The 16,331-nt window shown below is 40.9% G+C and overlaps 1 protein-coding gene across 5 annotated transcripts in view; it reads left to right on the top strand.

The window, feature by feature from the left end:
* LOC128378693 (protein shisa-6) overlaps positions 1–16,331 on the top strand; it is a 101,475-nt gene that overhangs the window by 62,942 nt on the left and 22,202 nt on the right. Inside the window, exon 5 of one of the 5 annotated variants that reach the window (XM_053338266.1) lies at positions 4,946–4,974. The exons of the other annotated variants lie outside the window; for them this stretch is intronic. Coding sequence (XP_053194241.1) covers positions 4,946–4,974 — 29 coding nt within the window. The remainder of the gene's footprint in view (positions 1–4,945; positions 4,975–16,331) is intronic. 5 annotated transcript variants of the gene reach the window in all.

A 16,331-nucleotide genomic window follows, 5' to 3' on the forward strand; every position in this document is an offset into this window, starting at 1 on the left:
ATAGCTGTGGACCAAAATATATCCTTGACCATGCTACAGCCAAGACTTCATCATATAAGACCGGTCCTTGGTTTCTATCTTCCTTGCACCTCATCATTCACCTCTTTGATGTTGCTTAGGTCAGGAAATGTCTCCCATCCCTTAGAGAGTTGCATCTATCCACCGCCGCTCTCACCCAGATCTCTCATTCTCTTTATTTGGAGGTGTTGGATTTCCTCACCTGCGCATATGGCAGACCACCTATTCTCTACCCTTATCTGTTCACTGACCTCTCCTTTTGTACAAGCTAGACTGCTCTTCAAAAAAAAGCTCCGACAATCACTTCCCTGTTTCATACACATTCATTCTCTTTTTTTAGATTTCCCTTTCATCTCCGGTTTCTCACTCCTTATCTCGTCTTTCTTTCTTTCTTTCTTCTGCTTCCCATCTGCTCTCAAACCTTTTCAGGTTTTTGGATGAACAGTATTTTTCTTAATTTCTTAGAGATGTCATCAGGCAGGAACGTCCCCCTCCAAAACACCTGTTGTGATAATCTACCTTCCATCTCATTTTATTTTTCTTTGTAAGTCACAGAAAACAGGACTGCATCACATCAGGATTCATTTTATTTAATATCTTCAACACCCACATGTGCATCAAGTCACTATCCTTTTTTTCTCTTAAAGATGTGTTTGTGGGTATTTTTGCCTTTATTTAACAGTTGAGATGCAACAAAAACCCTCGGACAGATATAAAACCAGGGATTTTGCAGTTAAAGTATATGTGGCATGTGTTGTAACCAGGCGGGGAGCTCTGGTCCTCTGAAATGAGGCCAACGCGGAAGTAACTTAGAGCTGCATTCTATCAAAAGGCCACCAGGGGGCGACCATCTCTATACAAGTCAATGGAGAATTCACCAACTTCTCACTTGATTTCTAACCTCAGTAAACGTTTTCAAAATGTGTTTATGGTCTCAATCGCTAGTTTAAAGCCTTCTTCAATGCAGTATGATGTTCATTTGGGACATTTTGGCCTCCCTGATTTTATATGTGACGATAAAGCAGGGTATGCATTAGGGCGTGGCTATGTCCTGATTGACAGGTTGATTGCCCAATGTCCTCGAGATCCAGCCCTCGTAACCATAGCAACCTCCCCGCTCCGCCTATGGCCGCACCTCATGCCCATATAAGTAGAATCCGTGTTTTTATTTTTCCCAGCATGCACCTGAAATTTTCAAGATGGCGCTGCCTAGATTCGAAACTATTGGCTTCCGAGCAGCAGTCCACAAACCAATGGGTGACGTCACGGATGTTACGCCCATTTCTTTTATACAGTCTATGGTTGTAACTATTAGTCTACCACAGTGCTCCAAACTCTCTTTTTTCTAAGATAAACAGCTTGTTCTATGCATGAAAAAAGACATTTTTTTAAAGTCAATTTTTACAAGTTTCAACAAGTAAGTTACCTTTTTCACAGTATGCTTCCCTGCTGTTGTATAATTAGCAGTCACTCCTGCAGTCAGGACCATGGGGGGGCGAGGGCGGGGGGGGTGCTTTGAACGGCGGGTAGACAATCAACAACTGTGGACAACACACAGAGAGAACGACGAGACCCCCCCCGAGATACACGTCAATTAACTCTCTTTTCTAAACAGACCGTACAGTAGTTCACATATGTTTACCTTAAGCTGGGGGGGGGGGGGGGGGGGAGTACAAGGTAGTTGTGATGTTGGAGAGAATAAGGCATGTAGGTTCTCTGTGTAATAGCATTATAATGAGTAGTATCACTGGAGGGAAAACATAACAGCTGTAAACAAGTCGCTCCCCAGCAAATACAGACAGTATTATAAAACCTCATTAAAAGTCTCATTGGCATTTGTAAGTACACTGATAACTAAAAAAAACAGCCTTAGATATAAAATAAAACCTTTCTCAATATGACACACTGTTGTTTTAGACATTGTTGTTGTGAAAAAGAAAGATTAAATAAAGACAAAAAAACTAAATGCAACAATCACATTGCATAGTTAGTCTTCACTTGAGGCTGAATCATAAGATCAATAGAATAATAATGAGTTTAACCTTCCTGTCGTCCTCCTGGGTCAAATTGACCCCGTCCGTTTTTTTTCCTTCCTTCCTTCCTTCCTTCCTTCCTTCCTTCCTCCCTCTTTCCTTCTCTCTTTCTTTACTCCCTTCCTCCCTCCCTCCTTCCTTCCTTCTCTTTCTTTCCTCACCCCTACCTTTCCCCTTCCTTCTTTCCTCTGTCTTTTTTTCCTTTCCTTCCTTCCGTCCTCCCTTCCGTCCTCCCTCCTTTCCTTCTTTCTTCCTCCCTCCCTCCATCCTTTCCTTATTACCTTCCTTCCTCCCTCCCTCCCTCCCTCCCTCCTTTCCTTCCTTCCTCTCTCCCTCTCATTCTTCCTTCTTCCTCCTTCCCTTCCTTGACTCAAGGACAACAGGGGGGTTAATTAAAAAAGAAAAAAGTACCTTGAATATTTAAGTGTTCGGGCTCTGCATTGAAAGATCTCTGTCTATCTTTGAATGGAGTTTATTGAACGCCAAACTACTTTAATGGTCAGCATTAAGAGTCCTGAGAGACTTTCATCGTTCCTTATGTTGCTGTGGACTTGAGATGAAATTACCCAAAGGACTTATAAACAACCCTAATGTTGCTTTTTTTTTTTTGTCTGCATTTGAATTCCATTTGTATTGCAGCAGCAGCAGCAGCAGCGGCAGTGGCAATGGACAGCAAAATGGATGTTTTGTTCCTATTTGCTAAACCAAAGATGACAACAGAGAATCTAATTTGTCAGACGGATGCATCGTCGGCTCAAAATAGAGGCTCCTTAACGATCTCAAACAGACAAAACAATGGGCTGCAATCCAAGGAGATGGATCTGGTGGCTCATGAGCAGAGTTACGAAGGTTACTTTGGAAATGTGATAAGTTATAGATCAGATAGATTACTAGTTACTTTATTTAAAATGTAATATTTCTCAGCTGTTAGGGTAAGTGTTCCCATTAAGCACCAAAATCTAAGTTCAGGTGTTTTTCATGGATACTGACATGATTTATAAAGGAGATAATTTCTTATAAAGCAACATTTATCTCTCATTTGAAAATGTATTCATTAGTTCATGTAGATTTTGTAAGTCTGGCATGGAGCTTAATTGGTACTATGACTCCATTTAAGTTCATGTATGCTCCAAATAAGTCCACATAATGATTTATTAACAAAATCTAAAACGAAATATTAGCTTCAAAGAATTAAAAACAGCAATATATGTATTTAGTAACATGTTTTAACCCTCCTGTTGTCCTCGAGTCAAGGAAGGAAGGGAGGAAGAAGGAAGGAAAGGAGGGATGAAGAAGGAAGGAAGGAAGGGAGGAAGGAAGGAAGGTGGGAGGGAGGGAGGAAGGAAGGAAGGAAGGAAGGAAGGAAGGTAGGAGGGAGGGAGGGAGGGAGGAAGGAAAAGAGGAATGAAGGAAAGAAGGACAGAGGAAAGAAAGAAGGGGGATGAAAGAAAGAGAGAAGGAGGGAGAGAGAAAGGGAGGGAGGAAGGAAGGAAGGACAGAAGGAAGGAAGAAAAGGGGATGGAGGGAGGAAAGAAAGAACAGTCAAAACAGACGGGGTCATTTTGACCCAATAGGAAGACACAAAGGTTAATATTTAAAAAATAGGAAAAAGCCCTCCTGAACAAAATCTTAAAGGTTTGAAATCATCATATTTTGTAGCTAATTGACATAAAGCTGTTACATGTGACTCATTACTCCCCAGTGCTGCTCATGAGCGCCACCAGCTATGAAACCAAACATGAGATATGCATATAAACCACATCCTGTTTTTGGAGCCAGAGTTGGTTGGCGTCCAATTCAACAAGACATTAGACACAAGATCTGCACACGGCACTGATAACTCCTCCCAGCACATTTAATAAAGCAGCATTTCAATCTGACACAGGTCTTCATTATGTTTCACAAAGCTGAATTTCCATTTTCTGATGCTCCCAATAGGGGACAAGATAATAATTTGTACTATTAAAATTATATAACAAAGAAAATCCACCAAATCTTCTTCATGTCTCCTACTTAACATAAATCTTCAGAGCACACGTACACAGGTTTCATATACTGTAGAAGTATAAAGTAAACTCACTGTGACATGTGGCACTTTAAAGGTTGTGACACTTGAAACACATATAGTATAAGTGAACTCTCCTGCAAGTAAGTGTGTGTGTGTGTGTGTGTGTGTGTGTGTGTGTGTCAGGATTGTTACGGTATGTCAAAGGAAACGGAGTCTCAGTTTGACCCCGGGTCACACTTTGCACCTGCAGCCCACCAGCATGCTGCAGGCACGTTTCCCACTTCAAAAGAATCCAGAGGCTCTTTGGGATTGAAGCCAAAGTTTTAATAAGCAGTCTGACTGTGTAACTGTTGAGGCGCAACCTGGCTCCGGGGCATGTTCGACACAAAGCTACGCAGGGTGAGCAAATGTTCTTAACACCTTCACCCCTGGGGCTTCAGGCAGGGCCAGTAAGAGTTTAAAAAAAAATAAACCGAAAGCATGGCAGGGAGAAGACTTGGGGACAGAAACTTGATTATATCTTAAATGTATGAATACCCAATCAAGTTATTGTTCCTAACAGTTGGAAATGAGATTTGTGGCATCTATTTAAAAAAAAAAGGTCCTCCTGTTTTGAAACCGTTTGACATTTCCAAAAGTCCCACTGCGCTCACATTTTAACGAGTGCTGGCATTATCGCTGGAGTGTTCATTTGAGATTCTTATGAGGGCGCTCGATATTGTGGATGACAGCACCTAATCAATTAAGCCCGCGGCCTCTCAGACAGTGTGTGATGCTGCTGTCGCTCCCTCTCCGCCGCCGGGAGCGAACAGATCTTATTCTGGCTCTTTAAGGAGCCGAATTAATCATAAGTCTCCTAATAAACACCATTAGACGAATGCAATAGTAGCGTCTCTCAACACGTACCGCCTCACAGTGTTCAGCCATCGTTAATTAGCATCATCATCCCCAATTGTTTACTTAATGGGAATGATCATTTAATTAGGTAACTTCAGATGGAGGATCCAAATATTATGGATAGATTATAACCGGATCAGTGGCAAACGCCTCCTGCAGCGGCTTAAGGAAGCTCAACACTGTAGGACAAGTATCAATCATATTTATATGTAAATAGATGTAATTATCTGTTCTAATCATCACACATTCCTCATGAGGCAGGGAAGAAAGGCAGCGCTTGTTGCTTTAATTTAGTGAAAGTGGCAGAAGTGTGAAGGAGACAAAGCCACTCTGAAAGACGTGCAGCACTGAGCCAAGACGAGCTCCTCTGCTGGAAACGGCTGGAAAATAAAAACCCACTCCGAGCCTCCTGATAAAAGATTCTCTGAGTAGTCACAAACAGAGAGATGCTTTGTTTGGTTTGTCTTGTTTTCCTCCTGAAACATGAAGGTTATGTTAGCCTGTTGTGTGGGGAGGGAAAAACAGAGAGAAAACACATCTGCACAGAAAAAAAAATCTCCTGCTGTGAATTCATATTTATCACAGAGTCAGTCAGCAGCTTATAATCCTGTTAGCTCAACAATAACAATGTATATCATCAGATTTACAGTATTTTCTCAGCCAGGCGTGTCACCAGTCTAAAAATCTCCTCATCAAGTCATTTATAAAATATATATATTGTGTTTTGGGGCATTTTTGGCTTAATTTGTAGGCAGCTGACAGGAAACAGGGAGAGTAAGAAGGGAATGACGTCCAACAAAGGTCCCCTCCTGGACTAATTTCAACTGTAGTTAAAGACTGTTTGAGTCTTATTTCCTTAAACTAGTGAAAAAAACTGCCAGTGTAAGAAATGTTGATAATATTTTCAAACTGTACCTGTTTTTCCAGGGTTAAAAACTGATTTTCAGTTCTTCAGGATAAATTTAGTTGTTTTTTATATCATCAGATTTACAGTGTTTCCTCATCCAGCCATGTCACCAGTGTTCCTGCACTGATTAAAAATCTCCTCATCAAGTCATTTATAATACATATATATATATATTGTGTTTTGGGGTATTTTTGGCTTGATTTGAAAATAGATGGCATAGAATTGTGATTATATAGCTTGCGTCATAACCACCTGGCTAACAAAGAGCTCCACTCATCGAGTAATTTCAACTGTAGTTTAAGACTGTTTGAGTCTTATTTCCTTAAACTAGTGAAAACACTGCCAGTGTAAGAAATTTGGATTATATTTTCAAACTTTTTGAAACATTTTAAGACCAATAATCTTCAGAAATAACAGTTTTTCCAGGGTTAAAAACTGTCTAATGCATTTTATTTAAAGGCGCCTTTTAAAGCACTCAAGGTCACCTTACAAGGCACAACAACAGTACATGTGCAACAAACAGATTTTCAATTCTTTATTCTGGTTATTTAGGACATATAGATTTTTTTCACCCATTAACAAAATGTACATAGGACTCCATTATACAAAGAAATGATTTGTTACAGCCTCAGTATTTCTAAAATCTAAAATCTTGCTCTTTAACTTTAGTTCCTCAATACAGATTTTCAAAAAATGCAAATTTTGTCCAGGCACCAAAAAGAAGGTCATTAACCCTCCTGTTGTCCTCGAGTCAAGGGAGGGAGGAAGGGAGGAAGAAAGGAAGAAGGTAGGAGGGAGGGAGGAAAGGAAAGAGAGAGAGAGAGAAGGAGGGAGGAAGGAAGGAACAGTAAAAACAGACAGGGTCAATTTGACCCTGGAGGACGACAGGAAGGTTAAATGTTTTTAATTCCTTGTTTTTTCCTGTTTCTTTCCTTTCAAAGTGAACTTATGAATAAATGAATACACACCAACTCCTCATTCCTCATACGTTGCTATAACCTGACAAATTCACAAAAGAAAGAAAAAGACAGAAAGGGGGGATATGACCTTGTGTCCCTGATGATAAGATGGAGATTTTTTTTTTTTTACACAGTGTATGTCAAAGCCACTTTTTGTTTTCTTTCCTTTACCCTCATTTATCCGACTCTGGAGAGCTCAAGAGTTTGTCTGCAGGTATTCCTTACTTCCCGTTAGAAGTCACAAGGTCAGCTTGAGGGGGGGGGGGGTGAAAAACAACAGGCTTTTTCCTTCTGTTGCCTGGAAAAAGCATGTCAGGAGTGCACGATGCACCCAGGAGCTGTGACACAAAATCCCTAATCAATAGAAGAGAAACAAAGATCCTCGGCCTCGGGGGCCCCTGGTGGGAAGTCGTCATGTGTAATGCCGAGCTGGTCTGCTCCCCTGTCTCTGTTCTTTTTTGGAGAGTAGGGATAGTTATCTGAACGCCTCAGAGGACACAGACACACACATATCTGAACAGAATTGCACCTTAGATTGTGGAAAAAGTAACAAACACACAAATAAAGAGCACCTGGACTGGAAACTTTAATTTTCTGAGGGTGTTGGAGTAAACATCGGTAGCGAAACACTGAGTATTCATCAGTCATTTGTTCAGGGTTGAATTTCTGAAATTAGCCGCGTCCCACCTGAACCGCTCTCCCCCAAAAACTTGAAGTGAGTGATGTAAACGTTTCAGATTTTAGCATTCTGCATACACTCCTCTCCACTAAATACCACAAGCAGACCGAACTCGGCTCATAATTGCAAAGTCATTAAAAGATCTCACTTGTAATTTTCCAGTTTGTGCCGTCTGTACAAAGCCTGCGTTTTCCCCTTCATTTAATCATCTCATCAGCCGGCTTATCAACAGTTGCTTTGTGCCAAACTACCAACGTAATTACGGGAAAACATGGAGCGTAATTATGGGAAATAACTTGGATAATGGATAATTCATTTTTTGGAATACTCGGCTGCCTTTTCTTTACACCAAACTTGATAACAGACTTAAAATGCTCGATGTGTCCGTGCTTAATTACTTCTGCAACATATTGCCTTCTGTTTGTGCTATGAGCCTTATTAAATTCTACTTTTTCCGCCTTGAAGCATTAAAGCTTTATCATGCAACTATTTCAAGCAAGAGCTCTTTTCTGTAAATGGCCTTTAAATACCAAAAAAAAAAAAAAAGGCAAATGGAAGCTAAAAAAATCAGCTCAATTTCTGTAACTAACTAACTTCCTTTCCTCCCTCCCTCCTTTCCTTCTTTCTTTCCTCCCTCCTTTCCTTCTTTCTTTCCTCTCTCCTTTCCTTCCTTCTTCCTTCCTTCCCACCTTCTCTCTTTCTTTCATCCCTCCCTCCTTTCCTTCCTTCCTTCCTCCTTCCCTCCTTTCCTTCCTTCCCTCCTTCTCTCTTTCTTTCCTCCCTTCTTTCCTCTCTCCTTTCCTTCCTTCTTCCTTCCTTCCCACCTTCTCTCTTTCTTTCATCCCTCCCTCCTTTCCTTCCTTCCTTCCTCCTTCCCTCCTTCTCTCTTTCTTTCCTTCCCTCCACCTTTCTTCTTTCCTCCCTCCTTCTTCTTTCCCTCCTTCCTCCCTCCTTTCCTTGCTTCCGTCTTCCTCCCTCCCTCCCTTCCTTCCTTGACTCAAGGACAACAGGAGGGTTAAAGCAAACTGACCTTTATATGTATTACTTGGCTTATTTGAATGAAAGGAATCAGCCACACACTGTACATCTAGTATCTGTCTGTCACTGTTAGCCCTTTTTCACTGCAGATACATAACTCCAAACCTGGGACTTCCCATAATGTTAACTTTTAAGAACTTTGGAGACCGAATCAGCTGTTTCTGCAAGTTCCTCATAACGATATCGGTTTAAGGCCCATTTATACTCAACGTTAAATACGGATACAGACGGAGCCTTCTGTCCGTGCTCTGCGTTCATTTCATCCGTATTTCTGCACGTTTCCATAAAGCTTACGGATACTGACCAAACGGAGCAGTACCACCGGAAACCATGGGGGGAGGCAGTGTTGCTGTCACTACTCGATACGTAGCTCTAGTGAGACACGAAGAAGAAATAACAATGGAGGAACTTTTTGAGGAAAGATTTTGCAAGTTGGTTAGAAACTTTAAACATGTCGTTTTTGCCTTTTATGCAAGAGGAACATTATCAATATCTCCTCCACAGTCGCCATGTTTGTTTTTGATTTTGTTTGTTGTTTCATAAACGTTTGACTCGGTGCTGCCCCCTGGTGGATGTATTGACTCTGTGCTGCCCCCTGGTGGATGTACTGGTTAACATCCATACCAACGTAAAGGATGCATGGAAGTATGTGAGCAGTGACGGTAACATCGTTTGAGAAGGACGGATACATTTTCGTACGTACGTTAAGCATAAATGGGCCCTTACACTCTTGTGACAGATTCCCCCCAGTGGCCATAGTGAGTATAACAGGAACAGGGGCGAAGGAGGAAATCAGGTTGTTAAAGAAGTCCACATACTGAGGAAGTCAAGGTGGATGAATGGGGCAACAAAACCTCTCCAATCATGAATCATCATTGTTTTATTTAAACCACCATCAAACTCCAACATTATATTCCACCATGATGTTTTCTTATACCTAACCAAGGTGCTTTTTTACCAGAAGTTTAAAAACCACTGAGTTGTCAAGTCATCATTGATGTCGAACTGGTGACTGGGGCATCAGAAAACTACAAAAAACTACATTTAAGTTGGTAGGATTTGCTGCTGCCACCTGAAAGCTATACTGTCACTTCCTGCCACACTTCTGCTGCAGCATTTCAAAAGCTCAATAACTCCTGCAGGTTATAATTGTGACTCCACACTCCCTGCTGTGCTGAGTTTCCTCGTAGGGAGTGACACGGTCAAAGCACATAGTCACCAAATTTGTTGTCTGACTGAACTTTGTAGCATGAACACAGTAAATCTACAGTTTACCTGCTGATTGTTGAGATTCAGAATAAAGTGACAAGAATGATAAAAACCTTCCTCATTGTTTTATAAACTGCTGTGTACTGTTCTGGCATCTAATAAGCCTTCAAAAACTCACAGATCTCTTACTGGAACAGTCATTCCTGGATTGTCTTTCATCATCTCACTGGTATCTGAAGCAACATGCTTTTTTTTGCTTTTTTTTTAATGCAATGCTATTTTTGATCTGAATTCCCACTGCGGCCTGACTCGTAGGCGGATTTCCAGCTCATCCCAAAGGTGTTGGATGGGGTTGAATCTTGGATCATTCACGTTTCTTTCTCACCAAACTGGGAAAAAGCATTTATTTTTTGACCTGGTTTTATACATGGGAGCATTGTCATGTTGAAACATGAAAGAGTCTTTCTCAAAGCTGCTGTTACAAAGCTGAAAGTTAATTATCATTGAAAATATCTCTGTACTGTATGTTGTATGTAAAAGATCTCCTTTAATTAGACCTAAGGAGCCCCAGGCCAAGAATACACTAGTTTATTAATACTGTGAACATAATATGTGATTGCAAGTGTTCAAGGTTCTCCTTTGGTTCGTTCAGGTTTCTCCTCTTCATCATCCCAGCTTCAGTTGCTAACTTGGATGCATCGGTTTCCTCTCTGTTTTTCGGCCTCTTAATTCACCGAGTCGTATATTCCACGGCACGGATAACGGCAGCTTTGTGTGATGTTACTTCTGACATATCGAAGAAGACATCAGATAAATCTGTGCTTATCCTTGTTAGTAATTCACAGACTCCAAGAAGCCGTGCTCGCCCCCCTTCACACCCCCTTCCAACCCTCCCCGTCCCCCCCTCCCCCTTCAATCCCTGCTCCGAGACGTCGTCGGTCAAGCTTGTGACACTGGGTAAGGCTGAGAGACTCTGTGTTTATGTGGACCGATGCTTTCTGTTGTACACTTCTGAAAATGTGCTGTCACACACCGCTCTTACAGCAGGAATAAGATAAGGAAGACAGAGTGACTGTTTCTTTCACAGCTGCAGCTTGTGAGATGGGAAAATTTAAATAAGATGTTTCTGGTGCAAAAAAAAATAAATAAATAAATGGCCATGTCTTTGCAGGATGTGATGATTTCAGACATGCATGCTTCACTTTTAGACAGAATGAAGATTGATTCATGTGCTGAGAGAAATGCAATTAAGAGATGAGTACTCCTGGGAAAGTGTACATTTTTAACTCTTTACATACTGTTCTGACTCATAATTAGTCTCTACACCAGTTCATATTCATAAATTCACCATCAGTCATTAATAAATATTTCATTAATCCTTCTGTTTGATTAATCTTGCGGGAAAAAAATACATTCATAATCACTATTTTATGGTCCAGTAGAACATCCAACAACATGTTTGAATGCTGATATCCACATTTGCAGAAAGAAAAATGTGAATCCGCTGCACAAAAAATTAAAAAATGATGCATTTTATTTCCATTTTTGTAAACTGTGGATCATATTAGGAGTGGGCTCTTTTTTTCAAATGGGAAAATGGGTCAAATGTGCCCCCTAAATAGTAATATATGGGTTAAAATACCTACTACATAGGAATGCACCATTAAGAGGCTTCAGCGTGTTTAATTAAAGGGAAGATGGCAGAGAATGCAGACGTGGTGTCAATAAGATACCAAGTGATTAAAGATGAATATCAGCCAATATATTAATTAAAGTATCAACTTGGAGCTTTATATTCATTCATTTCTGAGTAGCTCAGAATCAAATCAAGTCTCTCTCTCTCTCTGCTTTCCCTCAATGTCGCTCGTCCCCTCCATCACACATACATACATATGCGCAAGGGCAAAACGAGGTGATCTGTCCCACCAGGTCCACATGGCACTTCACACTCTGCCAGTATAATGACATAGCATGGGCTCTCTTCTCTGTAGCCAGCGTCTGTCCATCAGCTTCCCCAGAGCGAGGCGTTTAAAATGGATCTGGGTCACAGTGGGATCCCCTCTGTCCACCCGCCGGAACCTGGAAGCATTCAACTCATTTGTGACAGAGCCGCCTGCATTACTACAGCCAATCCGTGTGACACACTTGACTGTCAGTGAGAGCTGCTGCATTATGTATTAACACTTAGCAGGTATGTTCCTCTCCCATGTACTTCACATACTGCCGAGGCTCTTTGTCAGGTGGATTTTTTCGAGATGTCAACGCCTCAGTGTGGATGATAAAGCTGATAGCTATCATAGCAGCACGTCCTCACAAGAAAAGACGACAGGGTAGATCTAAAATTCAGGTTTATAGTTACATTTATGCCATTTAGTGGCTTTAGAAATGATAACCCAGGGAAGTGATGCAGTTCAGATGACGTCAATATAACATGGTAACATTGCTGTCAGTTATTTATTGAGATGATGGCAACAAAACAGCTGTTTTCTTGCACTACAACTTGACAAAAAACAGTATTTGTATTAGTATTTGGTCATTGTGTTTACCTGCTGACTAAGAAATTGTGCTTTTAAAAGGATAAATCAGGTGATATTATATATGTTTCTTCAGTGGAAGCTCAATTGTTGTTCAAAACTGTTCAAAAACACATCAATGAGCCACATCGTTGCACTGAGTGACATGTTCCTGCAGCATCATGAACACATATAATGTAGGTTATTGTAAGATGCACCATCCTGCTGCCAGAAAGACTCACTGGAGCACCAAATTTGGATTTATCCACCACTGAAAATAGTCCCCAAGAAATGTGATGTTTGCTCCTGTTTGAGTACAAAAACAGTCGTTCCTAGCTGTTTAACCATCCTGTTGTCCTCGAGTCAAGGAAGGAAGGATGGAAGGAAGGATGGAAGGATGGATGGAAGGATGGATGGATGGAAGGAAGAAGGAAGCAAAGGAGGAAGGAAGGAAGGAAGAAAGAAGGAAAGGAAGGAGGGAGGTAGGAGGGAGGGAGGAAAAAAGGAACGAGGGAGGGAAGGAGAAAGGAAAAGAGGAAGGAAGGAAAGAAGGACAGAGCAAAGAAGGGGAAGGAAGGAAGGAAAGAAGGAACAGTCAAAACAGATGGGGTCAATTTGACCCGGGAGGACGACATGAAGGTTAAGGAAATTTTAAAAATTAAACTTTATATTTGTGAATCATTTTAAAAACTTGCACCTATGACTTTTGGGGTTGAGTGTCTTAGACAGGATTTGGGTTTGAGAGATAGACTTAGACACATTTTTGGTTTTAGTTGAAATAAATCATCACCAGCTTTATGCTTTAAGGGGTTTTCTATCTTTAAACCCCTACTGAAGGTGAAATGATCTGCAAGGCTATTATCTGTTGATTGCAGCATTTTATGTATGCACCTTAAACATATGTGTTCCTTCTTTTTGAATGTATTATATTTGTCATTATGAAAACATTATTATTCTCTTATTGTTTCTTTCTGTCTTTGCAATGTTTTAAAAGATTGTTTATGATGGATTTCTATTCTTCATGGTTTGGCCTGTACTCCTTACATTAATGCATGCTTCTACCTTCTGTATTTGCCTCTTTCCTGTTTCAACATGACAATGCTACACCCTGCACAAAATGTCTTTCCAAGCTTGGTTTGGAAGAAGTTGACTGGGTTGCACAGAGCCCTGACCTCAATCCCATCCAACACCTTTGCAATGAGCTGGAACACCAACTGTGAGTCTGGACTTATCTCCCGACATCAGCGCTGGACCTCGCTAATCCCAAATGCTGTAGACAGGATGCCAGCCTCAAAACAGACGACGAGCGGAGGCTGTTAGAGCAGCGAGTCAATGCTCATGGTTTTTGAAATAGGCTTGTAATGTGTAATCCTTATACTTATATATTTAGTACATTATTCTCCTACATTGTCTTCATGTTGTAGCTTTTCCATTATCTCAACAGTTCAGTAAAACTTACAGACTACAAGCAGAGTTTCGACACACGTCAAGGCTTGCAGCAGGAGCAAATGGAGAGTGACAAACAACGCAAGGATTTCATGAACACGTGGATGTTGCAACCAAGTTTAGTTTGTTGCAACAGCAGTGCACTAAATTGCATTTTCTGGAGAGATTTCTGTCATCCCGTTCCGTTTGAGGTTTTCGGTGTCAAAACAAATCCGTTTCCCCGTACCTCCGACTCACCATGATGAAGTTCTTTCTGTCAGTTGACGTAATTTTCCTCTCTTGGTATTTATAGGAACAAATGGGGGGGGGGGATATCAGATTGCCTATCAGTTTGTTTTTCATTAGTATTCGTCTCACATCCGTTAAGCTTGAGCTTGTTTTCGGGGCTCCTGTTGCTTGAGGACTGATTTGTATTTTCGGGCATCTTTGTGTGTGTGTGTGTGGGTTTTTTGTTTCAACTTGACTTTAAATGACACTGTTGTCCACTTACTAAAGAGAACTAGAGGAATAAACACTCCAGACTCAAGGGAAAAAAACAGATTTGTAGTGAATGTGTTTCCCCCTTAATGGCTTTTTGTAGTGTTATTGTTCACTATCCTCGGGCTGATTCACGCCTGCATACATTACAGAGCCTTTTCTTTAAAATTCATCCTCCTTGTGAACAAATAAGATTATTTTTTTAACAACATTTGCTCAGTTTAGTGTCTCAGTAGCGCTGTTTTATAACCAATACTTGCACAATACGAGCAATAACATTCAAATATCTCACATAAACTCGATAATTGGATCACACACAGCAAACCATCCTCGCAGGGTGATAAACTTTTGAACCTTGATTAAACACTACATTTTTATATAAGTGAAATTAATGTGGCAGTTGGTTTCTCTATTGTTGAAAAAAAAGAAAAGAAAAGGCAGTTACTGCAATTACACAGATAGTAAAAGGTTGTTATTTATTTGGTGCGAACCACTTTCATTTCAAGTTCATAGTAGGGTAATTTAGCTGAGCTTTCGCCTGCCGCTATAATTGGTCCCTTGATCAAACCTATGTGATTGGAGAGCAGAGCAGAGCTGCAGGGAGGACCAAAGCCTCGTTTTATAATTATGCTACACAGCTACTTAACACCATTTAACTGGACGAGTCTTCATGCTTTTTCTCGTCCTCAAATGAATATCAATTTCATTTGAGATTAAGTAGGAAATTCCAACAACACCACATTAAGCCTGTGAGATTAATCTTCACACGGGCCTCGGATCTCAGCAAAAGTCAAATAACATTTGTCAGAAATGTCACGACCACCCGCTGGGAAAGCCACATCATTGAAATACAAACACTGGTCTTTAACTTAAGCAGAATACAGCCCAGCCCACTGTCAAATCAAAGCCTTTCTAAAGAGCTAATATACCTCTTTAAAAAGGTATCAATGCTCTGTTTCTATGGTCTTTAGCACTTTTACAGGATGATAGATGAACATATTTAAATGCAAATAAGGTACAAGAATCACAGATCTACTTTTTTGTATGCTCTGCTGTTCAGAAAGAGACCCGGCGTAATTGAATAAAGGCAATATATCCACTCTCCCACTGCTGCTGCTGCTCAGTGATGGAGGTCTAAGATTATGTTGCTTTGTTCCTCACTCGCTCAAATAACACACGATATTAGTGCGACATCAAATGACTCACTTACAAGGGAAGATGGATCACCATGAGGTGTTAGCTGGTTCCATGTTCCCGTATAAAGAGGCTACGATCAATCATTTTGGCAAAAAAGCAGAGGCACAAAAACTGTGGATTCTGTCAGTGGAAGAAACCGAACATGGTCCCATAACTGAGCGGTGACAGTTTACTGCTCTGCTGTTTGCTCCGATATGAGAGCTTTGATTTGTTGCAAAGACTGACCGGACAGGATGGAGAGAAAAAAAAAAGCTGACTGATACTCCGTCAAACAGGAAGGAGAAAATGTTGTCAGAGAGTATTACATCTGAGCTTGTTGTTGTGCTAAAGTCACAGTTATTAAAAAAAAAGGAGGCAGTCCTAAAATCTCACTTTGTTGCCATGGTTGCACAATATCTACAAGGTGTGAGGAGTATCTATAGCAGACACATGCAGGCACAATCAAAGTGTTTATATAGTGTATTAACTCTCCTGTTGTCCTCAAGGAAGGACAGGAGGAAGAGGAAGGAAGGAAGGAGAGAAGGGAGGGAGGGAGTGAGGAAGGAAGGGAGGAAAGAAAGGAGTAAGGACGAAAAGAGGAAGGAATTTAGGAGAGAAGCAAGGGAGGAAGGAGAGGAGGAAGGAAGAAAGGAAAGAACTAGGGAGGGAGGAAGGAAGGAAGGAAGGAGGAGGGAGCAAAGAAAGAGGGAAGGAAAGAATGAACAGTCAAAAGAGCTCCCTCCCTCCTTCCTTCTTTCCTCCTTCCCTCCTTTCCTTCCTTCCGTCTTTCTGTCCTCCTTCCTTCTTTTCTTTCCTCACTTCCTTCCTTCCTTCCTCCCTTCCATCCTTCCTTTCTTGACTCGAAAGAAGAGACTCTGTGACTGAAGCTAAATGCTAAAATGCTCAAAGACCAAAGTCAGAAGCATGGCTAAACATTAAATAGGAAAGTACTGCAGAAGACAGTTAATCAG

The sequence above is a fragment of the Scomber japonicus genome, chromosome 18 (assembly GCF_027409825.1).
Source record: "Scomber japonicus isolate fScoJap1 chromosome 18, fScoJap1.pri, whole genome shotgun sequence".
Classification (NCBI taxonomy): domain Eukaryota; kingdom Metazoa; phylum Chordata; class Actinopteri; order Scombriformes; family Scombridae; genus Scomber; species Scomber japonicus.